At 34.3% G+C, this 26,439-nt stretch overlaps 3 protein-coding genes across 3 annotated transcripts in view; all 3 read right to left on the bottom strand.

Annotated features, from left to right (window-relative positions):
• Window positions 1-526: 526 nt before the first annotated feature.
• On the bottom strand, window positions 527-4,437 carry LOC130656483 (centrin-3-like). Its single transcript, XM_057459346.1, has 5 exons — window positions 4,333-4,437; window positions 2,027-2,170; window positions 1,720-1,834; window positions 1,452-1,643; window positions 527-651 (listed from the first exon to the last, which is right to left on the bottom strand). Exons 2-5 carry the CDS (start codon window positions 2,162-2,164, stop codon window positions 608-610), a joined length of 489 nt encoding a protein of 162 aa, XP_057315329.1. The 5' UTR covers window positions 2,165-2,170; window positions 4,333-4,437; the 3' UTR covers window positions 527-607.
• A 4,205-nt stretch (window positions 4,438-8,642) lies between these two features.
• On the bottom strand, window positions 8,643-16,535 carry LOC130656482 (calpain-B-like). The gene is made up of 15 exons (XM_057459345.1): window positions 16,384-16,535; window positions 13,723-13,974; window positions 12,425-12,756; window positions 12,083-12,332; window positions 11,845-11,945; window positions 11,686-11,763; window positions 11,350-11,538; window positions 11,044-11,179; window positions 10,736-10,962; window positions 10,057-10,099; window positions 9,900-9,968; window positions 9,730-9,787; window positions 9,325-9,648; window positions 9,196-9,239; window positions 8,643-9,090 (listed from the first exon to the last, which is right to left on the bottom strand). The coding sequence occupies exons 2-15, from the start codon at window positions 13,966-13,968 to the stop codon at window positions 9,064-9,066; spliced, it is 2,124 nt and encodes a 707-aa protein (XP_057315328.1). The 5' UTR covers window positions 13,969-13,974; window positions 16,384-16,535; the 3' UTR covers window positions 8,643-9,063.
• A 6,703-nt stretch (window positions 16,536-23,238) lies between these two features.
• LOC130656317 (kinetochore-associated protein 1-like) overlaps window positions 23,239-26,439 on the bottom strand; it is a 34,562-nt gene continuing 31,361 nt past the window's right edge. Inside the window, exons 62-70 of the mRNA XM_057459147.1 lie at window positions 26,219-26,314; window positions 25,541-25,597; window positions 25,413-25,467; window positions 25,268-25,331; window positions 25,019-25,148; window positions 24,548-24,637; window positions 24,298-24,443; window positions 23,926-24,034; window positions 23,239-23,440 (exon numbers count right to left, since the gene is read on the bottom strand). Coding sequence (XP_057315130.1) covers window positions 23,288-23,440; window positions 23,926-24,034; window positions 24,298-24,443; window positions 24,548-24,637; window positions 25,019-25,148; window positions 25,268-25,331; window positions 25,413-25,467; window positions 25,541-25,597; window positions 26,219-26,314 — 900 coding nt within the window. The 3' untranslated portion in view covers window positions 23,239-23,287. The remainder of the gene's footprint in view (window positions 23,441-23,925; window positions 24,035-24,297; window positions 24,444-24,547; window positions 24,638-25,018; window positions 25,149-25,267; window positions 25,332-25,412; window positions 25,468-25,540; window positions 25,598-26,218; window positions 26,315-26,439) is intronic.

Consider the following 26,439-nt stretch of genomic DNA (forward strand, 5'->3'; position numbering starts at 1 on the left):
TCTAATTAAGGGTAAATTTCATCTGAACGTAAGCGTACTTTAAGCGTGATTGTGTTTTCCGCATAAGCATCTCCCAACCTTATTTCAAACTTTCACTTACTATAAAAAAACATGTATACTTTAAGAGCATAAACTTTCGCAAGTTTCGGGTGTTTTTACAAAAAGTTTATGTTTTTAAAAATTCTCAAAATCCTTATACGCGAAATCGTACGAAATATATTACAATTTTTTATTCGTGAAACTTATGACCTAAAATTTTAAGTTGACCGCATTTAATAAATTTATCAATATTTAGCGTAAATTTTCTTTAACCTTGAAGTTAGTTTTTGATTGGCATTTTTTATATTCCTTTATTTATTCGCGAATGTTTATATCCTGGATATTACATTAATTTTCTGCAACCACAAAGGCAAAAAAATCGTTTCTACACGCAAAAGTTTGTATAAAATAAATAAAGAGCATAAATATTGCATTGTTCATCTAACGAAAACGACAAACCATATTTTGTAGAAAAGAATTCCCAATATAGTAGAAATATATCTAATTCGCACTTTTATAAATATACAAAGATTAATTTTAATAATAAATAAACTCGGCAGATACAGCTTCATGTGTCACCGGTCATTATTGACAGAAATTCATTCTCGTTAACTAAAAAGAAAAAGTCAAACAAGTATTGAATGGTAGCTCATTGCTTAGAGTTCTCGCTTTGCATGCAAAAGGTCACGCGTCTTACTGGACACGTGAATGAGCTTAAAACACCCTAGGGACACCCTGTACACCCACCCTGTCTACTTTTCCTGGAAAAGTAGACAGGGTAGCTATGCCATTTGAAAGCAGCCAGGTAAACTGCTTAAAGAGGGATTTTCAGGTAAATGGCAAATTCGGCAGCAAATTAGCTGCGAAGTATTTAAGGCAGTCGTAAGGCAGTCGTTTTGAATTCTTTTTAGTAATTTTTTCTAAGAAAAACACTAGTGATGCGAAAAGTTTACAGCAAAATATTTTGCCGCTAAAAAGGAGAAACTGATTCTACTTTATGGCGAAGCAAATTCTTTGAAGGAAAATCCAACAAAACTGCACATGCCGAGATACATTTTGCTGGCGAATTTGCGGTCCAATTTTCTTAATGAAATTTCCCCTTGAGATACCTTAAGCAAAGAGATTCGATTTGGCGATTGTCCTAAATATCTTTAGTAAAGTAAAAAGCTGCAAAATCATTATTCATGATATTCATTCGTCGATGTTGTCGAAAGCATTCTGCTGGAAACCCATTTAGCTAATAAAGTTGTTCTCAATTATTGAAGGAATTGATGAATTTCTAATTTAGTTAGGAATTCATTTAGCGTATTTTGACAATTATTCGATGACTTCGCCAAATTTCCTTTATGTCGAAATTTCTCCACTTACGGACTAAAGCACTAAAAAACAACAAGAACGACTTGTAAACATACTTTCACCGTCCCCATCCTTATCAAACTCATCAATCATTGACCTCAATTCTTCATCTGTCATATTTTCACCAAGTTCGCGTGCCACTCTTCTTAAATTTCGTATACTTATCTTTCCCGTTTGATCGTCATCAAACAAACGAAATGCTTTGTACATTTCTTCTTGGGGATCACGATTTAACATCCAGTCTGTAGCTATGACAAGAATTGTCTCATTATATTTCCTTGGTAAGAAAATTAAGAATGGTGGAGCTAATACTGGAATACTTACTGACTTCTCTAAAATCTTCAAACTGAATTTTCCCAGTTGACTCCCTGTCGTAATCTCGCAATATCTTTAGCACGTCAGCTTTTTTCACATCAAAACCCAGGGCTCTCATAGCCACCTTAATATAAAGTAACAAAATTCAAATAAACAAATCCAAAACTTTCTCTTTTAGAGTCTCAAATGATTTATGATAAATAATGGGTGAATAAAATACATAGATGAGTTTTAACGTCAGTTATGCTACTGAACCCATAAAATTAAAAAAAAGTAAAAGAAATTCTACAAAAAAGCGACGAGCAAGCAAACAAACCTTTAACTCATGATAATCAATAGCATTATCTTTATCCGTATCAAACAGCTCAAATGCTTCTTTTATTTCTTGTTTTTGTTCTTCGCTCAGTTCTCTTCTACGTTTTGCTCCCTTTTTGTCAAAACCTTTCAAGCTCATTTTTTCCTGCAAAAAATGTTCGTAAATGTTTATTTTCTAATGAAAATCATAAACTGGCACAGATCTACTTGATCAAGTTGTACATGAGTGGAACTTTGAGGTAGATTAGGCCTTTGGTTGCTGGCATCCGAATAAAAAGGCAACAACCTCCATTGTGGGGTAAAAATTGTAAATTTAAAATTAAATTATGGACAGGAATATGCGTTAAATTGAAGTTAAAATTGGTCTGATTAATAGACTAGGATTGACTGTTTTCATTTATAAGTGTGTAGGTATGTACAATAAGGCTTTTTTGGTCAAGAATTTTATTTGTTCAGTAAGATCTGCTTCACATTTCGAGAATTATTCTCAGCTTTACTTTTTATTTTGATTGGCTTAAAATATTATTGACATCAAAAATCGCCAGTTCAGGGAAAAAGCCAGCGATCTTCAAAACTAACTCATATTATGCAATTCATGTACACATAGCTGATGTACATGCCCACATATAATCGTCAGCGACCTGACCAACCAATTGAGGCTGATGACTAAAACGAGGGTGCCAGAAACTCGGAGAGTGCAGGGGAATTTTTTTAATAAAATTTGCAGTTTGTTTTGATAACTTTGCAGTTTTCTAAATTTGCCTGAGTTACTCTCAAAAGGCAAATTAGCGCTTTTATTTATATTGACCTGGCAAAAATACTTTTAAGTATATAAACGAAGTTCTGTGACTTCAATAAGTACATACTTAACAAGTAAATTCTATCAAATTCAAGAACTTAATACCAAAAAACTTTTAAAAAAAAATTGTTTGTGATAAGATTACCCTACGCAACACATGCTAGTAATATGAATATGAAAAAATGTTAAGCCAGAAATGAGGATAATGATAATACTTCAATACCAATTGAAGTATGTCATCCATTATGCTTTTTGTAAAGGACTTTGGGATACAAGGCTCTATGTCATGGATAAATTTTTTGACTTGAAAAGTTCTCATACAGTTCCAAGATAAAACACTGATGCTGTATCACAACTAAAATGCATGTTTTTTCCTTTTTAAAATAATGTGACTCTTTTCATCGCTTGAAAATACTCTCAGTTTTATGGCATATATGTGTTTTAGGCCACTATTATTATGTTTGCATCCACTGCCTGACCCATTTATGGTGTTAAAAACCTGTGTTTGTTATCACCATCACTATCATCATTGTTGGCTTAACGTCGTTTTTTATGCTATCATGGTAGCATACTAGCATGGGTTAGACAAGTTTTAGATTGTGTTATTTCTAAACTTAAACTCCTCTCTTATTAACTTCTGCCAAGAGTTTTTTGGTCTATATTTGGGTACTAGAAACTATAAGTCTTCACACCTTACCCACGGCCCTCGAAATTAGTGTCAGGGCAATTGCTACAGAGTCCAGCAATTACTACAGAGCAACTGCTGGACGAATTTCATTTTGCGATAACAAAAAACTGTTGGGCCCATTAACAATGGTCATGTTGGGAAGTCATCTAAAGGTTATAGAGATGTATATGGAGGCTACGGATTTGGGAGCAGAAATAAGGAAGGGGAGAGATTACTTCGGAATGGTAACTGATATGATGATTTGCAACACATCATTCAGTAAGAGACAGAGTAGGCTGATAACATATGAGCCAGGTGGTTTTTAGAAACACTATATTACTTCCGGGTTGGACAATTAGACAAGTGGAAGGTGAAGTAAAAGTTATATCAGGAAAGAGTGTGTTTCCCAGAATAGGTTTCTGGTTTGTGATATTATTTTAAAGTGTATCAAAGAAGCCAAGGGAAAGTACAGGCCCATTCACAAAGTCTGGAAGCTGAAGAAAGAGATTGTAGCAAGACAATTTAATGACAGTTCAGCAGTCGACCCACAATGTGATAGAGAAACTGTTAACAGTACTTAGACTACTTTGAAGAATTGTCTTCCAGAAGCTTTTGATTATACCTGTGGGTAAATGAAAGTACTTCAGAGAAGTCAGCAACTATTGCAGTATATACTAGATAAAATAATTTAATTTTTCATACCCAGGAAACATAACCAGAGAATAGCTGGAGAAACAAAGCCAGTAGCTAACTATATAGCTACCCAAAAAAATAAAAACATGTATTTGTGAATTTAGAGCTAGCTAAGCTTTTGTTAATATATAGAGAAAACAGGGCCTACCAAGAAAGTGTAAACGATCAAAAAGGTCCTTTCAGGCAGTCAAAAAAGGGAAAAAAATATCACGTCGTTTTGCTTCCCGCCATTTTAAAAAATGTAAATCAAAACATTAGACAAGGGGTCGTGTTTCGGGGGCTGAGATTTTTTCCGCTTTCAAAAGCCGGATCAATCTCCCCACAACCTCGACCCAGGGCTTTTTTTCTTTCTTCATATAAATTGTCCTTTATATCAAGGGAAAAAGGCCCTGGGTTGAGGTTGATCTCCCCAGTTTTTTTAACTTTCTTTCTGATGACAGCGTTGCTGAAATTGCTAGTCCCTAGGGGATTTTGCCTCGTTAAGTTTCATAGCTGCCACTCCGTAATAACACGGCTCAGAGGCCACAAATCCCTGGGGACGGTTACATTAAAACTATGCTATGCAAGTCTCCCTAGCTGTCAATAGTTATGTTTTGATGGCGTTATTTCTCTTACTTACAAAGAATATTACAAATAAGACGACGTCTCATTTTTAGCAGATACCTCTGGCACGGTCATTTACGGCAGGAAAAAAAGTGTGCGCATGCGCCATTATTTGTTATCAAATTTTCTGCCGCAAGCGATTCATAATGGCCACCGTCGCACGTGCTTCTAATTCCCCTTAAAAATAAATGTTTTTTGAGCCTCTGCGGTAGAGATCATCCACTAAAAAGATTTTATTTTAGTAAAGCAGGCCTTGGACTATACAAAAACTCTAGATTCGACTACCCGAACACTTTCACTTTTGTTAGGAGGAGACAGAAAGAATAGCATTGTTTTGATTATAAAATTTTATAAGTTGGTGGAAAATGAAGATATTTGCCTTCCCAACGCAAAGTCATGCTTTAAGACATATTTTTCCTGAAAGCTGATAGCCTGTTATATCAAATAAAACCAGTGGTTTGTGGCTGCCACTTTTTTCTGAAAGAAATTGGTCCTCGGAAATGACCTTTCACAAGACTTCATAAATCGGTAAATATCATTATTTTAAATGAGAATTGTGCACTCAATAAGATAAGTATAAGCAATAAACCAGTGTTAGATGTGAAAAATGTTGCTTGCTAGGCGACGGTAGGCCAATTAGGGCATACCACCTATTTACGCGACTTATTGTAGCCTAGTTAGACTATATGTAACCTAGTTAAGACATTACAATATTCAATGGCTTTTCACACATTCCTAAGAAAAAATCGCAAAAACACTTTGTTCAGAATGGATAGTGTATGCAACCATGATTCCAAATTGTCACTCGTGCCTCGATATGCTCGCGCAAGTAAGAATTATGTTAAAATGAAATATTACATGTCGCCTATTTAGGTGACGATAGTAAAATAGGCAATAATTTAATGAAGATATTCTTTCACAAAAAACGCAAAAAAAAAATTGTTTTTTTTAAGATGGATGTGGTAACAATTTGTTTTGTAACGTTTCTTTTTTAACAACGTTAAAATCTTAGTCAAACAATACCACATTTTCATCCCCCATATATTTTTCCTGTGGCGTAAATGGCTGAAATCCATTATTTAAAACAACAAATATTGCCACACAAGGTTTGGGCCATAAGTTGTCAATGCGCGATGCAAATAAGACGATAATTGGTCAAAATTGTCTGCGATTTGATTCACATAAAAATTGTATGCGAAACGCAATGATTTCGACGTATTTACAACAGAAAGTTTTCGTTCACCTAGTTAGACTACGGTTAGCGTAATTAAACTACATCATGTTGTACAAGAGTGCTCCTGTACTGGGAAATTGTGAACTAGCCATCCGGGCTTTTGTGGACCTTGCCGTCTGTTTAGGCTGCCCTGGGTAGCAACCAAAGGCGAAATAGTAGTCTATGGTCATCCTTCTTTAGTTTTAAAAGAAAAAAATGTTAAATTTTCTTTTATTGGGCAACTAAAACAAGATAATAGAGAGTGAGGTCAATCTCGATGACGTCATAATCTTATGCCGTAGGCGCTGTTTAAAAAAATTTTTGGCGCATGCGCACACTTTTTTTCCTCAAAATCGCGGTTTTGAACGACCGTGCTGGAATAGCAGATAATATGCAGGAACGGAACAAATTACAGTCAAACAGTCACACTAACACCACTTCATAGCAGACAGTTTTTAGCGGACACCTTTGCATGGAGGACACTTTGTCTCTGGAATGAGGGTTTGATATTAATAAAATCTCTACATAAAAATTTGTTTTACAGGTTTCTTGATTTTAAACATCTAGAAATATTATATTCTGTTACCATTTTCGACATTCTTTCTTTGTAGCCAGTCAATGGCATTGACAGGGTCAGGGAAATGGTTCTATAGAAATGTCTAGCCTATGACTTTTACGATTAACTTCCGATAAACTCTGATTTTATGGAAGCAATATTAAAATATTTAATTGGAGTATTGAAATATTTTTACATACCTTTTCAAATATGTTGTGTTTGTACTGTGCTGCTCTGTTTTGTACTTTATGTATGTGACGTCATAGCACATTTGTAGAATGTAAATACTTTTGTTTATAAACAACATCTCCGTGATGCGCTCTTTTGCGCTCGATACATGCGCAAAAATATCTTTTTTCAACCTGTCTTTGTCGCAACAACAGCATTCTTGCCTTTTATGTTTATATATTCTTCTCTTTAGCCTCTTGAGAAGGTGGAAATATAAATGGCCAAAATGCTTTAAAAGATAAACAAAGATCAGTGTGCGTTAATTTCGCAAACAGGAATACATGTTTAAAAGCAGTGCTGTCACAAGATTCAACATAAGGACAGGAAGTTTTTGCTCCTTCCCAGTACTCCTTTACTTCCTGATATTACAAAGCATAAAAAATCCCCGGGAATGAGATTGAGCTACTGATATTTCCAAACATCAAATAGTAAATTTCAAAACTTAAACTTTAAATTAATCGTTAATGCAGGAATAATTAGATAGAAGTGACAATACAAAAAGTTCGTTAAACTACATAAATGCTCCGGTACATAAACAAGACAAGGTCAGATAAGCATTGTGTATAGCATAAATAAACGATTAAGCGCCCGGTGCCTGATTAACTGTCCACTCTGAATAAGCGCCCACATTTAAGCTAAAACATTTTCAATAAGTGCCCAGTGCGTGAAAAGCGCCTAGTCCATGATATTGCACCAGGTGCTTATCAACCTCGATTCCAGGGCTTTTTTCTCTCTTTTGGATATAAGAGACAGCGATCGAGGTTTGGTACTTAATATTGAATTAATTAGGATAATCCACAACCTTAATTCCAGGGTTTTTTGTCTCGCATAAGCGCTGCTGCGACCCGATATGCATAAAGAGGTAACAGGTCGTGGGAACGAGGTTGGATAGTAGTAGAAAATGACAATACATCATAGGTAGTTTTTATGTGTGTTAAAGTAAACCACAGCGCTTGTAATACAGTAACAAGAGTTGCCTTAAAATTAGAATATTTTTAATTTTTCTGCAGTTCTTTTATCTGATGTTAGTCCTGTACAACCGATCTATTCTTGTAAAACTAAGCTTCTGAAAGTTATGAAAGGGGTAATCGACCTCGTTTCCAGGGTTTGTTGTCTCACACCGGCGCTTATTGATAGGTCTGACGAAGTTTTCGTCTCGCTATCCAAAGAGACAACAGGTCGTGGGATAGAGGTTAGGGATAATAACACCGATTCAGATTAATTTATCATCAATTTAAGACTACTTATTTTAATCCGGATACTCGAAACGTTTTCCTAATTTTTCTGTTTTATAACATTTGACAACTTTTGTTTAATTCCGAACTAAGCCATTTTAGAATAATTCCTCGGACCATTTTACACCAAGACGCGGTCGCTCAAGAGTGCTATAACGCTACCTAGTTTAATTGCCACGGAAAAGAAATCTCTGCTCTTCGGGAGTTTAAATAGCATTACTTTATTTAGGAATATCTCTAATAGTGGGCCTCAAAATAAAACTAGAACGGATGCTAGAATACGAATGTCACCAGAAAAACCGTCAAATTATTTAGCCCACTCGCGCTAGATCCTCTAAGGCGAGTGGGCTTTCCTTGTGCCATGCAAGACTGAGTGCTAAGTTAAAATAACATTTGATGGCCCTGAAAAATATGCTTAGCTACTATTTGAAAACAACCATGTTGTAACCGAGTTACAAATTCATAATATACGAATGACGTTTTGTCTGTTAAATGTTAGTCTTATAAAATATTTACTTGCGGTTCACCACAAATATGATGACTCTACAATCAGTGAAAAACGCGCGAAATACGATGTAAACCTTTTTAAAAAGCATAAAACATGAGGCACGTAAAAGACGAAATTATCCCTTCTCGAAGTATATTTGAGTATTAATCATTATTTAGTGCATACAGTAATACAATATAGGAAACGAAAGCTGACCAGACGGTACAAAAATAAATATTAAAAGTGTACGCTGATGTATGTGAATTTTTAGAAAATACACCCAAAGGTGGAGAGTGTTACACGCGGCTGTGAAATAATGAGAACATGCAAAACAAACCACACAGTATATATGATACAAAAAAATGATCAGTATTCATAATGTTTTGTAAAATTTTTAATATTTTAAATTCTAATGTTATAGAAGCGGATGGATTGCAAAATTTAGAAAAAAAAATTAGAAAAATTAAAAAATTGGTCAGTTAGTTTTGAGTGTACCAACTAGACTAAAAATACATTATGCACACTAAAACCAACATTCCGACTTGACTTCTTTTTCTTTAAGTATAGACGGCTGACATGATGTACTAAAAGAACAAAGTTTAAAATAAAAAAAGGAGAGTGAAAACAACAGAAAAAACGAATTCACATAAACTCCCTAGAATGGAACTTAAAAGTGAAACAAAACTTACGTCATCAAGAGAGAATGACTTTCCTTGATAGCCCAAGTATGATTCTAAAAGAAACAAATAAGTCAGAAAACAACAGGGAAGAAGAAACACACAGTATCTGGTGATGTTTAGACTGTTGACGCGACCTACCGAATGTCGACTTTATTCTGCAGCAAATCTGCAAGAAATCGTCAAAATTTATATTTCCTTTTCTGTTTGCATATCGAAGTGTCAGCGATGAAAGCACCGGTGTACTGAGTTTAAATCCCAACTTCGCTAATGCACCGCGAAGTTCGACAGCATTCATATCTCCGCTATTATCTTTATCATACGTTTTGAAGTTGTTCTTCCATTCCATAATCGTGGTCCACAGCTCTCGGAACTCTGGATATTCAAGTCGACCACTTCGATCAACGTCAACCATAGCTACCATACTTCGGCAAGCTTCTAAACTTAATTCTTTACCCTCGATCTCTAACAAAATACAAATCAATTGTTATATTACCAATTATAGGTACATTACAAACATTACACGTACACTAGATATTGGCTTACCGGCTTTAAAGGCTTGGTTTAAGATACGTTGCAATTCAAATGCATCAATCTCGCCATCCTAAAAACATAAAAAAAATAATCAGCACCCGAAAAATAAAATGGAAAAAAACACGCAACAAATTTAAACGTAGAAAAAATTAAATAAAACAAGGTTTCTAAAATCAACTTACGGAGCCCGCAACTTTCTCAAAAAAGCCTTTGAATTTTTCATCAAACTTCGCGTTATCTGTGGCAGACACCTAAGGTAAAACATATGAGCACATTTAAAACTTGTATGGATTGCGGAAAACATGAAATAAATAAAACATGGTGATTTCTTTCGTCTACCTTCTTCGGTTTGTACTCGATTTGTGTTTGGGTATCCATGCAGCTATAAAAGAAAACTCAGATTAGTGACACACGTAAAAAACAACTACGTTTTTTAGTCCCTGTTTATCAGACACACCTTTTCTTATTTTTGTGAGACCTGTGTACGTGTTTACTTGCTGTCGCATGATGATGGCCTGTTCGAACTTTCGAACTCTTAACTTCGTTCGAACTGTGTTCGCGCGTGATACTTTTTTGAACACTGTGGTGAACTTTAGTACCGCTGCTACGTCCAGTCACTTCGTTTGAAACACTTCTATACTTAGAAGCAGAATCGGAACGTCTCGTTTTCCCAGAGGAATGTCTCTCGCTGTGAATATTCTCTGCATGGTGTCTTCTTTCATAACGAGTACGTGCCTCGCTATGCTGATTTTCAATTGAACTAGATCGCTGATGAGAAATGCTTACAGCACTCATCTTTATTTTTCCTCATTACTAAATTCTTGCAACGTAAAGCAGAATTTTAAATCATGCATACAAAAATTTGTTAAAAACTAACAAATGAGCTGATTTATAAATGTTTAATGAACGAGTAAGGTGTGATTGAATACTGAATACTAATGCGGTTTAAACAACGCTACAAAAACAGTTCAAATATTGTGCATGCTGTTATGCGAGTTGTGATATAAAAATGGTTTACCTTGAACCGTGGGCTTTCTCAGAAAACATTCGGAAAATAAAATCTCCCTCTTCGTTGTTTTTAAAAGTTGATGGTAAGATGGCGTATTCACCAGGCGGCAAGCTAAAGCGCCCTGTAACTTCTCTAGCGTTGACAAAGTTCTCAGATCGAGCAAATGATTTGTGGTATAAGAAATAATCTTTGGACAACCGATCGTTGTCCATATACTGGTCAACGTCGTCTTCAAGCTAAACACAACAACAACAAAAACCCTATTAATCTGTTGACATCAAGAGAATAGATTTATCAAATAATTTAAAGTAACTCACCTTGTATATGGAAAATCCGATCGTCAAGTTCTGAGCGCCGACTCTCTTCTGCTTTCTTCGGCCTTTCTGAATCAAGCCAAGAACAATAGTACAGTTATCTACTTCATCATCATCATCAGGATCTTCAAGCTTCACTCTAAAAAGAAAATTACAAAACAGTTAACCCATTCATTCGTGTTTATAGAGATCACAATTAAACGACCTACTGATCGACCTCAAGCACTTAACTGTGTCACAGGTCATACGAAAGGTCTGCAAAAACATGCATACACAACATTTTTTTTAAATAACTATTCAACAACATACATGTATTGAGGATTAAGGTAAAAGGTGTCAGGAAAGTTTCGACAGCCACCAGCAGAAACATGAGATTGCCATGAACCTTGATTGATCTGCATTTCCCAGCGTTTACGATCAGATTCACCAGCTGAGTCAGGACTTAACATGCATACTTCAACACGTGTATAGTTCTTTGAAAAATCAGCAAAAGACATCCTACAAAAAAAAGTGTCAAATTGAGACTGCGATATAAAAAAGAGATTGCAATTTAAAAACAAGCAAAACAGTAGCCTAACAATTGGCTTAACAATTGGCTTAAGACTAAGTTTTTCCTAATAAAAATCTGGGGACAAAGTTCCATACCAGAATTCTCCATCATCGTCATAGTTTAATCCAATGTTACTTTTCTCTTCCTCACTTAACATCTTCCATTCATCTGACCTATAACAAAGTAAAGTTAGTTATTTCAGTGCAAAAACCAACTATAACACACATCATAAAACTGAGTTATAATAGACCTACTCGTCACTCCATGCGCCTGTCCATTCACGCTCATTTCCCCAAGGATTACGAATTCTAATAAGTTCAACTTCAACTGGACCCTTTCTGGTATTAGCTTTAACCTGAACAAAACCTTACATTGGTTACTTCTCATTTAGTTAAAAAAAATGTTGATGTTACAGATCTGTAAGCATTCCTATGGAATTCATGCACACTGTTACCAGATTTTGAGCAGCTTTTAAAATATTTTCAGGTTTACCTTGGACACAGCTGTTATAGTATATGCATGACCTTTGATAAGACCATTATCAAGTTTAGCTTCAATTTCATTTGGTTTTGCTTCAATGGAGCAGCACATTAGAGATTGACGATCTTGAGCTTTTGTGAGTAACTTGAAGAAATTTGGAGGTGCTTTAGCCATGTTAAACGTTTCTGTGACACCTCCAGTGAAATCTTCCATAGCTTCACTGGTTTGACCACCTTTTAAAGCTTCATATGAGCCACATAACCTATATTAATATAATTGAGAGTGAAGAAATAATATCAAGATGGGATGGAAATATTAATTAGACAAATAAAGACAATTTAATCTACGACTCACTTTGCATATGCTTTTTCCAATAAAGCAGACCAAAATTCGTTATTCTGTGCAGAATGTAAGAACACAAGACGGTTATTGTATGTTGGTAGACGATCATCAACTACAACTTCTTCCCAGCGACCATATTGCCAAAATCGAAAGGTTACCAATCCGCAATAGTCCTTGTCTTTGGAAGATAAAGGCTGTGACTTGGGAACAACTTGAAATAATAGGCCCTCATATTGACATAAAGCAGCAACAGCAGCAAGCAACCAACAGTCACCTAACATCCCTTGTGTGATGTCAAATCTGCTTGCACCACCCACAAACATGCGAGGGTCTGCAACAATTTCCTAATGCAAAATTTGGACTTGTGATTAAAATCATTGTTTTCTATCAAAAAAATTATTGATGAAGACGTTGACGTTTTTGGAAATTATGGAATTACATCGTTAAAAATGCTAATTTTCTAAAACTGTAAACTGTGAAATTTAATTTTGGAAAATCCAACAAAATGAATCCCTAATTTATTTTAATTTTAGGGGAAATTTAATGGCCATTTGAATAAGGTTATAGCGAAACATCAAAAATTAATATTTTTCTGAAGCTTTCAATTTTTGTTCTTTGAAATAATATTTTTCAAGGCATAATTTTTTAAAAAATGCATAATTTATTCACAAGAGCTATGACCAGTGCAACATGTTTCAATACTAAGGCGTTAAAAAATTAGAATGCATCACATTGACAAACTTTAACATTAATTTTTAAATTTTGTTGTAATAAAATTTCAATGCACGAAACACCTGTATTAAATTTAAATTTGAGCAGTTGGTAAAGCTGCAGATTGTTATCACTAAACTTAATAAAATAGAACAATTCAGAATATTCCTTTTTTATTCAATATGTTAAATTGACGCATACACAAATATTTAACGCATAACAAATTGTTTCTGTTTTAAAATATTAAATCATATTACAAACACAACATGGTAACGAAACAAAAACATGTCACTCATAAACTGGCAATTCATTAAAAGGACCAAATTTTCATGGGTGATAAAGTTTAACTCAAGGAAATTAAACTCTCACTATACTTTATAAGTTTTGGTATCCAAAAATATAAAGTTGTTTCAACTGTTAAAAAATAAAACAGAATTATAATCCTGGGAAAAAAATACCCTAAAAAAAATTAATTTCCATGAAACACTGACTTTGCTAGCAATATAAACAAATATACACCTGTAAAAATCAGTTCAGGTAATTAGTGAGTTCTTCATAAAGCTTTGGAGCTCACCTAAAATAAATCAAAAAAAAAATACCTGTGGTCTCTTCCATACAAATGGTCTTGGAGGCTTTTTGGAAAAAAATAAGCTGGCATCAACTGCAGGAAAATCTGGATCTTCAAAAAGGACTCCTTCTTTTAAGCAATGCTGTTTAAGTTTACTTGCTGGGACACCATTGTGTGGTACAGCATCTTCGGGTTTTGCCACTTTAGAGATTGATTTTCCAGCTCCTCCAAGATGATAACCCCCAGTACCTCCTGATGAAAATACCTTTTTCGACATATTTATCTAAAAAAAATTTTAATATGTTTGCTGTGTAAGCATGAAGACGTAAAATAAAAAATAAACCTTTTGATTTTAACTTTGATTTTGTGACATTTTTATGTAAGTTTGTTTTAAAAAAAATTGGTTTCGCTTTACTAGTGAAAAAAAGATTGGTTCAAAATTGAAATAATCAGGGTATGCAAGATGTAGAAGATTAAACTCCCTTTTCATGCTTGAGATGTCATTTAGAATTACCATTTTTTAACCTGAGAAGAAACATAAAAACATTTTTTTTTCTTACTTTTAAGTTGTTTAAACGCACCTTTTTAATTTATTTTTTTCAGAACTTACGTCATAAATTCTTTCCAAGCTATAAAAACAAAAAAAGCGGTTCTATATTGCTTATTCGGCTTTCTTTTTCATATTTGATGTACATATAGTTTTAAAATAAAAAAGGTCGAAAAATTTTGGCTTTTTGACAATCCATTTGATTATTTCACTTTGCTAATTATCAAGTTTTATTTGCTTATCTTGTATAAGAAGTGTGGTGATGCGGTAGTAAGACATGGCAAGTAAAACAGGAAAGTCTTGACTGTTTAAAAAAGAGTATGAGAATAGCTAAGTCGATGTGTAACAATAGTTTGAAAGATAGAAAGAGTTCAATGAGCCAGGAAGCAGAATTTGTATAGCATCATAGATATTACCCAGATGAGAATTCGTTGGTTGGAACATTTGAAAACAATGGAGGAGGATGATTAGGCAAGACAGTGAGAGACTTGATAGCACCTGGAGCAAAGCTCATAGGTGGACACACAGAAGACCTGGGAAGAGGTATTAAGGACAGACTTGATGAAGTGGAATTTGAGTTTAAACTAACACTGATCAGATGGAAAAGGTCATTATTACACCCTGTACAACCCATGCTAGAATGGAAAACAGACGTTCTACGAATAAAATTGATGATGATATAAAAGTTTAAATACAGAAACTTTCATTGTATATATATTTCATTATATATAGACAATTTTGAATTATTACCCATTTCTATAAATTTGTTTAAGCCATATTTGTCACTGAAATAAAATTTCCAAGGTCAAACATAAAAAAACTAAGCAGCCATCAAGCGAATAGGCAAAATGAAAACTTGGAAAGTTAAGATGTTGAAGCTAAATAATGATATCCACACTACTATAAAAATTATCCAGGAGACCACACTATAGCATAGGTAGAAAAATGTGAGGCCACCTTTGATTAAAGAAGTAAACAATAATAACGATAACTTTTTCTGATCAATAATAACATCAAAGTGTAAAAATAGTAAGGGTAGCGCTTGAAAACTTGTGACATATATTATATATAGTGTCTAAATGTTATATAATATAACATTTAAGACACTCCCCAGACACGTTAGAGCTGCAAAGAAAATTTTGTTGTTAACAACTTTAGACCAAAATTAAAAATAGAGCTCCTTAGGGGCCGTCAACAATCAGTTTTCGTCTCCGTTAACGGCAAATTGGCCGCTAGACTCGGACCCCCCCCCAGCCCCTTAATGGCAAGCCAATTTCCTCTATGTTAGTTTTCGTTTTCGTCTCCGTTAACGGCAAATTTGCTGTTAAATAGAATTTTGCCCCCCTCCACACTTTACGGAACAATCCTATACGAACACGGGATACATTTTTTTAATAACCAATTGGCGGATTTTTACTGTGGAAACATTTTCTAATTTGTTGAATTTTTTTCATTTTCCCTAAAAGAAACAAAAAAGGTGAGAAAATTGTTCTCCATTTTTATATTTTTAACAGACAATGCATTACCCTCTCCCCCTAACGGCCAATTTCCCGTTAACGGAGACGAAAACTGTTTGTCGACGGACCCTTATCTTGAAATACAAACATACATTCTGGATGTCCCATAAATTTTCTATAAAACGATGGCTTTTAATTACTATATATCTTTTGTTGCAATTTGTCCATGTCTATAACATTAGTAGCTACGTAATTGTTTCCTGTTTTTACACAATATATAGCTATAGCAGCAAATAAAATAGAAATAGAGCTAGCTAGCTACATATGTGAATCTAACTGATAAAAAAATACTGGCTAGCTAGCTAGCTAGCTAACTACAGCAATATCGACATTGCAATAGAGTAAGCTATAGCTAGCTAGCTAGCTAGCTAGCTAGCTACAATTATAAAAAATCTAGAAGACGTAGCTTGTCAGTTCTTTTGTTAATCACTCAGTCCTATTTTTGCATTCCAGGCTGATTAGCTTGATCTTTAAGAAAAGCTGCCAAAGCTTTACGTAAACATTGCCTTGCGATCAAGGATCATCCTTACACTCAAAATTAGCATTATTTGGAAGCATGAAAACTTATTTTTGGAGCATAAGGAATATCTCAAGTTAGATAGAAATAAACATTGCTACATATACTTACATTTCAAGTGTCACAATTTATTAGACAATTTCCCGCAAAAGAATAGGCCCAGTGAAGCAGTGATTTTTTGCATAAACAAGTTAGCTCGCAGCGATCTTGTTTATGAATGACACACCTCGTCAGGCTCGATTGTACTGAACTGTCAATTAAAAAATCTGTAAGCCAGCTATGATGGAGATAAAAGGAACAGTTGTTTGATAATGTTGAAGGCGAGTACTCGCGGGGGGAGGGGGGGGGGGGGGCGAATTCGAATTCGTCCACCCCTCCCCCCCCCCACCCGCCCTAGTCGCGGTAATAAAATTCGCGACGAATGCCAAAATACCAACAAAATATATGAATCAAAAAATTTCGCTTTAGGCTGATAGAGGTGTTCTCAAACGGCCAGCCTAAAATTTTCATTTTTTCGTATTTCGAATGTATTTCGATTTTTTATTTTCAACCTTTCTGCAGACTTTCTCTTCCTTTTTATTAACAATAAACTCTGTTTTAAAGATTTTTAAAAGCAAACGAACAAATTTGCACAAATTTGTGTATTTTTACTTAAAAAAAAAGTAGCTTCAAAAACGAGCACCTATTTGGTTTTAACAAATTATTATCTCCGTTACATCGAGCCAATAGTCGCATGATCAAAGGAGCGACATTGATTGTTGATAACGCATTCTGTTTTAGATTATTAGCCCGACTGGAATTTTAGGTACTTTACACAAACCACTTATCAGGGAATTAGTGCGACAAAGAAATAATGCGACAATTATTTTTTAATTAGCACTCAAAATGCATATTTGTCACAAGGATACACAATAAACTATAAACAAATTAAATCAAATCTTACAAGATTGTACATCCATCTGTGCCAAAAAGTTTCTAATTTATTTCATTTCTCGTGGAGTATTTATAAAGACAGTGTGTTAATAATCAGTGTTTCGCAAGGTATTGAAAAGGAAAGCAGAGATTTTACCAAACACGCTAAAATGTAATTAGCAAAAATCAGACACGCCCTCGTTGGTTTGTGTTGTAATCCTTGCAAAAATGGTTATATACTTAAACATGTAAAAAATAGTGAGAAATAGGAACAAAAAAATGATCCACTATCGTCCTTGTTAATTGGGAATACACAACCAGCTAACTTATTTTTAGGATACATTGTGTTAGTAAAATATAAAAACAAGTTTTAAAATAGCACAAGCTTTTCAGTTAAAACCATCCACTGTGCATAGATGTAATAAATGTTACATTGTGTCGGCGTTAAAGCAGACAACTTTCGTTTTGTAAATAAAAATAAAAAGCCCAATTTAAGAAGAAAAAAGAGGGTTAGGCCCTTGCCTATGCATCTTCCATTGAACTGTTTTGTGGGGTATCTAAGGCTGGATAAATATAAAGATTATCTCCTTTATCTTGCGCTTGCCAACGAAAGAATGAAATACTGACGTCAGCAAAAAGTTATTCTTACTGCATAAACTCCACTTGCGTCACTTATACTATAAATAAAAACATTTGTTTATTATGATATGTGGTCAACACATATAAAGTTCAGGCGTGGCAGCGTATTTACCAAGATTTTTTATTAATTACTATTATTGCAGATCTTCTTCGTAGGGACTTAAAATAGAAAAAGTGTAAAGAGTGGCGAAGATCGTAATAATAAATAAAGATTCTCTTTCACTGTATTGATTTTGTCGTGCCAGTGACAGCATCAGATAATAAAAAAGAAGCACCGAATGACATTGCAATATTTACACATTTCTCTAAATAATTGAGCAGTGTTGTTAAATTTTTTATAAAAATACTTTGTAGCCTGGTGTCCATGGCAACACCAAGTTGTTATGTGTCACGACCGTCAAAATTCGTCACATATGCAAACTCCATTAAATGTGAACGTTAGCTTCTTATTTACAAAACCACAGTCATTCACTCCCCAACAACAGCAATTTGTGACAACGTAAAAACAATTTTTTAAAAAATTGTTATGACTGCGGAAATACGCTCTATACTAAGTTACAGGAATGTGTCCTTCATTATAAACTTTATTATCTCTGAGTAATATGGCGCAAAAACTTTTCGTTTTCTGGTGCAACTCGACCTAGCTTTATCAGTTATGATCTAAAAGATGTAATACTAATTTTCCGGATTAACTTCATAAGGGCAATCTGCTTTTTATACTTTTGTAAGGACTGAGGCTTCTCTGCTATAACATACTTTTAGTGATTTTTTTCAACAGCGTTGTCAGGATAGCAACCACAAAAAAAAACACAACACAAAGTTGAAAGGTGTAAAGGCCGGGCAATTCGAGGCAACTTTTTAAGCAACATTACCCGTCAACATTTGTTGATGGACATGTTGACTCGATTTGCTATGGGTATCAACATGTTGACGAAGAAAAAAAAACTCTAAAAATGTTGATCAACATTTATTAACTTTTTTATAAATGTTGATCAACATTTATTAACTTTTTTATAAATGTTGATCAACATTGTTGATGAGTTTTGTATGTTGCTACGATTTGCTATATAACAATCAACATTTTCGAATCGTTTAATTGCAAATTCGAATGTTCTATCACGAATTCGAATGTTTTTGTTCGAGTGTATACACGACTTGCATGAAAATAAGATCAAAACATAGAGATATATTCATTTTGAAAATGGCGGAAGTCACTGCTTCAGCTGATCCAGCAACTACCACTGCTGGTAAACAAAAATTTAAATGGAACGATGAGTTAGTGGAGAAACTGATTGACCTTCTTCCTCTTCCATTCTTTGAATCCATTTTCTGGTAGGGCCTTACTTTCTTTTTTCATCATCATCTATTACCAATGCCAGCAATAACGATGCTGCAGCTTTCTTTTCCGCTATTTTGAAAAAAGAGAATGAATAGCCATGTTTTAGAAGAATATAGTTGCTTAAAATGTTGAGGAGGGTATAGCAAATCGTATCAACATGTTGCTCAAAATGTTGACGGAGAATGTTAACCGGGAATGTTGATCGATTTGCCCCGGGCTTAAGGCCAATCACAGATTATTTTTGTTTGTTTACAGAATAAATAATTTAAGTGTCATAACATCTGCATACTTGTCTCTCCGCAAAACACTTTGACGTTTAGCATATACTCATATGGAGGTACACTGTACAACCCTGGAGATAAAAATTTGGGGGGATTTTGTTATATAGTGGGCACCGAAAGCTTAAAATGTTAAGGGCGTAAGAGCCCAAATGTTTGAATTCCATCACCTTTAAAACGATTGGACATATCACTGACAACAATTTTTGACTTGCATTCTCATAATTTATCACTTAAAGTGATAAGATCCATAGTCAGAAGACAACTTGTTTTAAAGTGGCAGATAAGCGTGGTGGCTTCAGATTTTGTTTGTACCTTACCCAACCTCGTCCCCAAAGCTCTTCTACGCGTATGATATTCTAATGAGACAGCTCCTGTGGGACAATTATAGACATTAGAAAAGCTCCAACTACAAGGTTGTACCATGCCGCTAATTATGGAGTTATATGTGGGACAATATTCATGTATGGTTTTTGTCGCGTCGTAATGCTTTTCGTCGTGTCGTATCTTTCTTCGTGGCGTGGTTTTCTATGACTCGTAATAGTTATATAATAACTTTTTTACACGGAATTACGAATTTCGTGAAGCTTTTACACAATATATTTCCCTCTCTTTCTACTGGCTGCTTATGTCTTTCTACTGGGTAGAGCTAGCTATTATTTTTGCCATTTTCTTTTAAAAAAACGATACATTCTTAACCATAGATTTAGCTAGCTATACATTTTTAGCATGCTACACTGTATAATCTATATCTATTTTGTAGTTTAAGGTGGCAGTAACCCTTTTAAAGATCGGAAATTTTTTTTTACATAATTAGTTATAATTATGTAAATGTATGTATAATTAGTTCAGACTATATATCCATACTTTTTCTGTTATAACACACTTGTCACGATTTTTTGGCTAAAATACTATTATCTTTCACCAAAAATATTCAGCCTCAACAATTCCTCTTTAAAATAAAATTTATAAATAATTAATTAGTTCTGCCGATTATTCGTATTTATTTTCGTTACGAAATATTCGTGTGCCGGCACACTAGTTCCAGTCTTAACGTTATAACACGTGCAACAACCTCCACCCTTTTCACAAGTCAATTAACCATCAGAGCTGAAACAAGTTAAGGAAAAAGCCCACCCACCCACCCCCTAAAAAGTTGTAAAAAATGATAAGGTCTTACTTTAAGCTTAGAAATATGCCGTTTCAATATGGTTTCTTTTCGGAAAAATAGGTAAATAAAACCAACCTCATTTGGCTGTGAGGTACCGGAGAGTTTTATCCTGAAAAAGGCAAATCTCTAAGTAAATCTTGCACTTAAATTAGTAGAAAAAAGGCGAATACCTTCTGATTGCTTGTTGTTTATTTTATGTTATGTACATATATTTTTTTAACGACGTAAAAAATTCTAACAATTCTGAAAAAGTCTAGTAAAACCGATATTACTGTGTAATAAAGATTGATGATATTACGATGAAAATAATGCTGACTGTTAGCTGAGTCAAAGTTGCAGCTTAGTAGAGAAGCCATGAAGGCATATTGCTAAGCAGGAGGATGAGTTAAAAATTCAATATCGTTAACACTGACCTTAGTAGAGAAGCCAATGGGCATATTGCTAACGAAAATTAGGCCAGATATGCTTTACATTTGTATTTTTACACTTTATTTACGAACTTGTACAACTCTGATAACTACGACGACACTACCATAACTACTACACTACTAATACCGCGTTATTATTGTCCCACATGGGGTTTAGAAAATTGTTTTGTGGATCATACAGATAGAAAACAAATTTGTGGAAATGTATAATCAAACATGAGATTCTCTTGGCTTGGCAAGTTCGATTACCTATACAATGAACAAAATAAAACTTTAGTTCTGAACATAATCAAAAAATACAAGAAAGATCGTTAAAAAAAAGACTGTCATTTTCTCACTTTTCGACCACGTATTTGTCGTATTGCATTCTGCTTTCTCAGCTGCCTTCTTAGCGTCTGTACTCTACGATATTGTTTGTTTATCTTGTGCACTGCCGGTTGCCGAAAGCGTTCCGCGAACGAAGTTCGAAACAAAAATAAATAAGTCTATTTTCGGTTGAGCAAAGCGAATTAGAAAATAAAGTTTAATTCTAGGCACTTGCGAAATTGTACAGAAAGAAATGACGTAATTATTAAAGAGAAACGTTAATAACAAAAAAGATGGCGCATTATTTAGAAATTTAAGACGATCGTCATTATGCTACGCTGCACGAGCTTTAACTTTCGATAGCATTTTCGTTTTACTTTAAAATTTTCAGACATGCTTGGTAAATTATGCAGCCATGATACGGTGTGCGGAAATCTTTTTATTCGGAATATTTTTCTTTTAACAGCGTTCAATGCAGCAGGGGATGCTAACAAAGATTCTTTTAAAAAAACAAAAGGCTATTGTTAAAAAAATAAGAATGAACAAAAAAACCAAACCCGCACACTGTTTTAACAGGGTTAACCCAAGGTTCATTTAAAACCAGACGCTGATGAAAAAGAACGAGATTGTAACAAGTTGGAGCTCGTAGAAGCCGATTTTTTTCTTGTTTATGATATATTTTTAAATAGAAATTTCTGCTGATTCAGCAATTTTAGTGTTAAGTTAAAACTATTTTATTATGTACTAGTCGTTAGCCCGTGGAAAATCCACGGGTTTTTATACCGCATTGCGTGCTTCTCGCTATTGCGCAGCTAAGCTACCATTTTGCGTGACAGACAGACAGACAGACAGACAGAATATATATATATATATTATAGATTAAGGCCTATATTTTCAGAAAATGGTAAAAAAAATGGTATAAATAAAACACTGAGTAAATAATTCAGCTTTTTGGACAGCTAAAAATGGTTACTGCCACCTTAAATGGATTCTGATGAAAATATCAAAAATCAAGTAAACTAACTACATAAACATAAATTATTACATAAAACTCTTACACAACACATAATATCACAAATGTAAAACTAACTTAAAAATAGAATATAATTTTTAGTACTAAACTAAAGGTTTCGTTTATTTTACCACACCTTATTCATGTGACTTGGATTTCTTGTAACCGAATTTAGTAATTTCGTGTTAAAAAAGCATAAAAATTTTCGTTCCGAAGTGAAATACGCCACGAAGTGAAATACGCCGCGACGGACACAAATACGACTTGACAAAACATAAAACCACCCCACAAAGAAAGATGCGACGCGACAAAAACCACACGACGAAGAAAGATACGACACGACGAAAAGCATTTACGACGCGACAAAAACCATACACGAATATTGCCCCATATATAACTCCCTAGGCAATGCGTTATAATGACAAACTATGAACATATTTAGTTAAATTAATTAAAGCCTGCTGACTTCTTTCCATGCCAACAGCCGCGCGCTTAAAAGGTACTTGCTGCGTAAAAGCCAGTTCTATTTTGTTATCGACTTTGTGTAAAATATATAGAGTTGGTGTTTATCACTATCGCGGAATATATAATACATTCGTAAAGATAAATTTACTTTTCTTAAAAAAAGAATTTACGCCAAAACCAAGCCTTCTCAGTCATTTTTTCAGAGATCTAAAAAATATACCAAAGTTTGTACTTCTAAGTCCACCCATTTATTTCGCAAAAAAATTTGAACACCCCTTAGACACGATACTCTTCACCCTACTTAAGTCGACCTTGTACACAGAATTTTTTTTTTCTTCTTCTTTTTTTTTTGTTGATATTATAGACGGCAGACAAGCCAACAATTCGAGGCAAATTTATAGAAATGACGAAAGATGTAATAACAAATAAACGTGTTTTCGCGAAAAATAATTATTTATAATACAGTTAATTTCCATTCAAATATCGAAACATTTCATTGGATGAATTGAATTCAATCGGCGACACATTCGTGTCATTGGAAGACGACGTGTCTGGATTTAACAATGAAGCTAAGTATTGCTTCGTCTCTGACAGCAAGCCTTCGTTTTGTAAATAAACCTAAATATAAGAAATGGTTGATTAAGGATGAACTTAAGCCAAAAAAAAACTACATATGGTCATGTCGGTTTTAGAGTCTTCGTACTTAGAACTAATGATCGTGTATCGAGCCTGACGTGTAATTTCGCGCGTTTTATAAACGACGTATATATGCATCAGAGCAAGACCGTAATACCGACATGCAATCTATTGGCTCGTGATTACTCAAGTTTTAGATTTATTTCTTTTCCAGCAGTGCAGCAGTGGCAAACCCGGTCAGTGTGAAAGCAACAAGTAGCTAGAAATCGCAAAACCACGAAAGACTTTCGGCCAAAAATCAAAAAAACCTAAACAAGCTTAAATTCCAAAAAAACGTTTGGCGTAAAAGGGTTAATTTGAGATGTCTCTTTGCTATACCTTACTTTAGAAACGAAACAAAAGAAAGAAAAAACTTTGATAATCGCACGCAGTAATTATATATATTTAAATAGTTTAGTAAGAGGTACCAGCAGGGCATGTCGTTTTTCCATGTTACCACCGAGCACGGTCTGCGCTGTAGCGCTCTTAGGATGAACAGATATATACAGCTGCACCAGATCCAATGCATTATTCAGCCTTAAATAAATTAAATAAGAACAATATGGTTAATAACTGACGTTGCAAAAAGTTCATGAGTGCACTAGGTCAAATTTTTTAAAGTGCGCATGCACTTACAAGCTACTTGCGCTAAAGCGGAAAATGCTAGAAAAAAGCAGAAACTGCGAATGCGCTACATTTTAACAATGGAAGTCACAGTCGATTTCTTTTTGTTGAAAGGCACTTTAACGCCTTAGTTAGGAAAATTATTACAAGACAACAACAAGACAACAATCTAGTACCTTCCAGCAACGATGGTTTTTGACAACAAGTTGTTTAATTTGTGTGATCGAACCAAGTAGCCAACTAAACTGTCAAAGTAAGCCGTACCATACAAGCTAACAAACAAATTATGCTCGTTGACGTAATCAAACACTTCTTCTTCAATCTGAAAAACAGAATAAAAAATATCAGGACATTTGACAACAAACAAAACCAACAAAAAACCAACCAACCAACAAGGGAGAAAAACAAACAATGGGTTAAACGCACCTGTTGTAGATGAATATCTACCATGCCTTGATCACGTGATTTTTTCACTTTTGCCAAAATGGCGTCAATTCCAATGTCATCAAACAATGCCTGAGTAAAGAAAAAACAAACAAATAAACAAAAATAGAAAAGAAAAAAAAGAAAGAATACAGGAACGCAGACCTGACTTATATCAACTCTAAAAGACTTAGCTAGTAATTTACAGGGTGTGGGCTTTTTTATAATGTTTAAAAGTCTTGGTTTTCCTAAATAAATTGTCCCTAAGCAATTTAAATTTTTTTCTTTTTAAAAAAAAAAACACAAAATGAAAAGATAATACAGATATAATGTATTTTTAAAAGTTCACGAGTTTTTGAGGTGCATGAAAGTTCTAACTTTTCCTGCTTTTCATAACTAACCGTGTACTCTACTCGGAGTCATGTACGGCAAAAGGTTTGCACCTTCGTGATCACACAAACATAAGCACCACACCTGAATACTGTTCTTGCGCACGGTCCGATCTGGAATAAGTTTCATGCAAATCAAACATTGAATATACAAGCCAGCTTTTTTCATTAACGATGCAATCTCTGGAAGACCAATGTCTAAAATAACTGGACATCTAAAATAAAAATAAAATAAAAATATACCCCTACAAGTCAATTTTCTTTTATTTTTTTTCTAATTTTCCATGATTTTAGATGAAAATACTGCGTTTACCAAGAAGAAAATGGTAAATACCTGGATAACAACTGTGCCGCTTTCAAACACGCTTCTTCCTCTTCAGCGGAAAGAGGACACGAAACTACGTAAAAGTAAACACAAAATATATTAAAATATATCCATTGAACTTGAGTGATTACTTCGCAGGTGGTTAACTACGTACCTGAAGTGAAAGGTGCTGTTACTACAGCTCTCCACATCTTTGTTAATGAAGGAATCTAGATAACGAAAAATATAATTGTCGTAAAACAAGAAAACTCAAGCAAAAAGAATGATAGAATTACTTCATACCTCTCTCAACTGCGGTATACCGGATAACAACACCAAAACATGAGTCACGTAAGAGATCTAACGTCAGGTAAAGTACGATTAGATAAAGTACAAACGAAGCAAAAAAAGAGCTTAAAGGAAGTAATTTTCGCGAAAAGAAAATTTTATAGAATTCGCGAAATTCAGCGGTTTTTTGATATGATCCCCAAAAATTTCTCCTCGAGAAATATCCCACGACCACTTATTTGCGAAAAAACCCCTGAAATTGCCAGATTTAAATCCCCTTAAATTATCTTTACAAATTGGTTAAGAAGAATTCGAGCATTAAAAAGGTGTAAATACTGTATGCGTCCTCTAACTCGAACACAAAAGGGATCGAAAATACATTCGAATAAAACAAATGTTCAAATTAGGCAGGAGTAAACAGAAAAGTCTCACAAAGCAAGGAACCAAGAAATTTGTTTCAAATACCGGATGTGTAGGGTCAAATTTTCTGGAACAGATAAAACAGGGATGTGAAGAGATTATAGAAGAATGACGTGAGATGGTTGTTATCTTAACTATCCTCGCCAATTACAATCACACGAATTTCTGTCATCTTCTTCACGAAAATTTTTTTTCTCGCGATATGAATAAAAATTTCTAAAAGCGAAAATTACTCCCCCAGTTAAGGTAAGAAACATTATGAGAAACTCTTACCATGCCGAAAGATAATAGTTTTAAAAGGAGACTATTCCATAATTTCGGATCAAATATCTTGTAATCCAAACAGATATCAGCGATGAGACGAACTCCCTAAAAAAAAAAAAAAAAAATGGAATTAACTTAAACACAAACAGCCTGATGTTGTTAACAGTTCGTTCCGCGAAAAAAATGGTAGATCAAGGCAGAGCATAGCGAGTCAAGTGTGACTAGGGAAA

This window comes from Hydractinia symbiolongicarpus, chromosome 9 (genome assembly GCF_029227915.1).
Source record: "Hydractinia symbiolongicarpus strain clone_291-10 chromosome 9, HSymV2.1, whole genome shotgun sequence".
NCBI lineage: Eukaryota > Metazoa > Cnidaria > Hydrozoa > Anthoathecata > Hydractiniidae > Hydractinia > Hydractinia symbiolongicarpus.

Coding starts and splice junctions, on each gene's coding strand:
- LOC130656483 (XM_057459346.1), bottom strand. CDS start 2,164: ATGAGCTTGAAAGGTTTTGACAAAAAGGGAGCAAAACGTAGAAGAGAA. Junction 1,835..2,026: donor TTGATTATCATGAGTTAAAG/GTTTGTTTGCTT, acceptor CTTTATATTAAG/GTGGCTATGAGAGCCCTGGG. Junction 1,644..1,719: donor TGAAGATTTTAGAGAAGTCA/GTAAGTATTCCA, acceptor TTCTTGTCATAG/CTACAGACTGGATGTTAAAT.
- LOC130656482 (XM_057459345.1), bottom strand. CDS start 13,968: ATGTCGAAAAAGGTATTTTCATCAGGAGGTACTGGGGGTTATCATCTT. Junction 10,963..11,043: donor TCGGATTTTCCATATACAAG/GTGAGTTACTTT, acceptor TGTTGTGTTTAG/CTTGAAGACGACGTTGACCA. Junction 9,649..9,729: donor AAACCAAGCCTTTAAAGCCG/GTAAGCCAATAT, acceptor GTATTTTGTTAG/AGATCGAGGGTAAAGAATTA.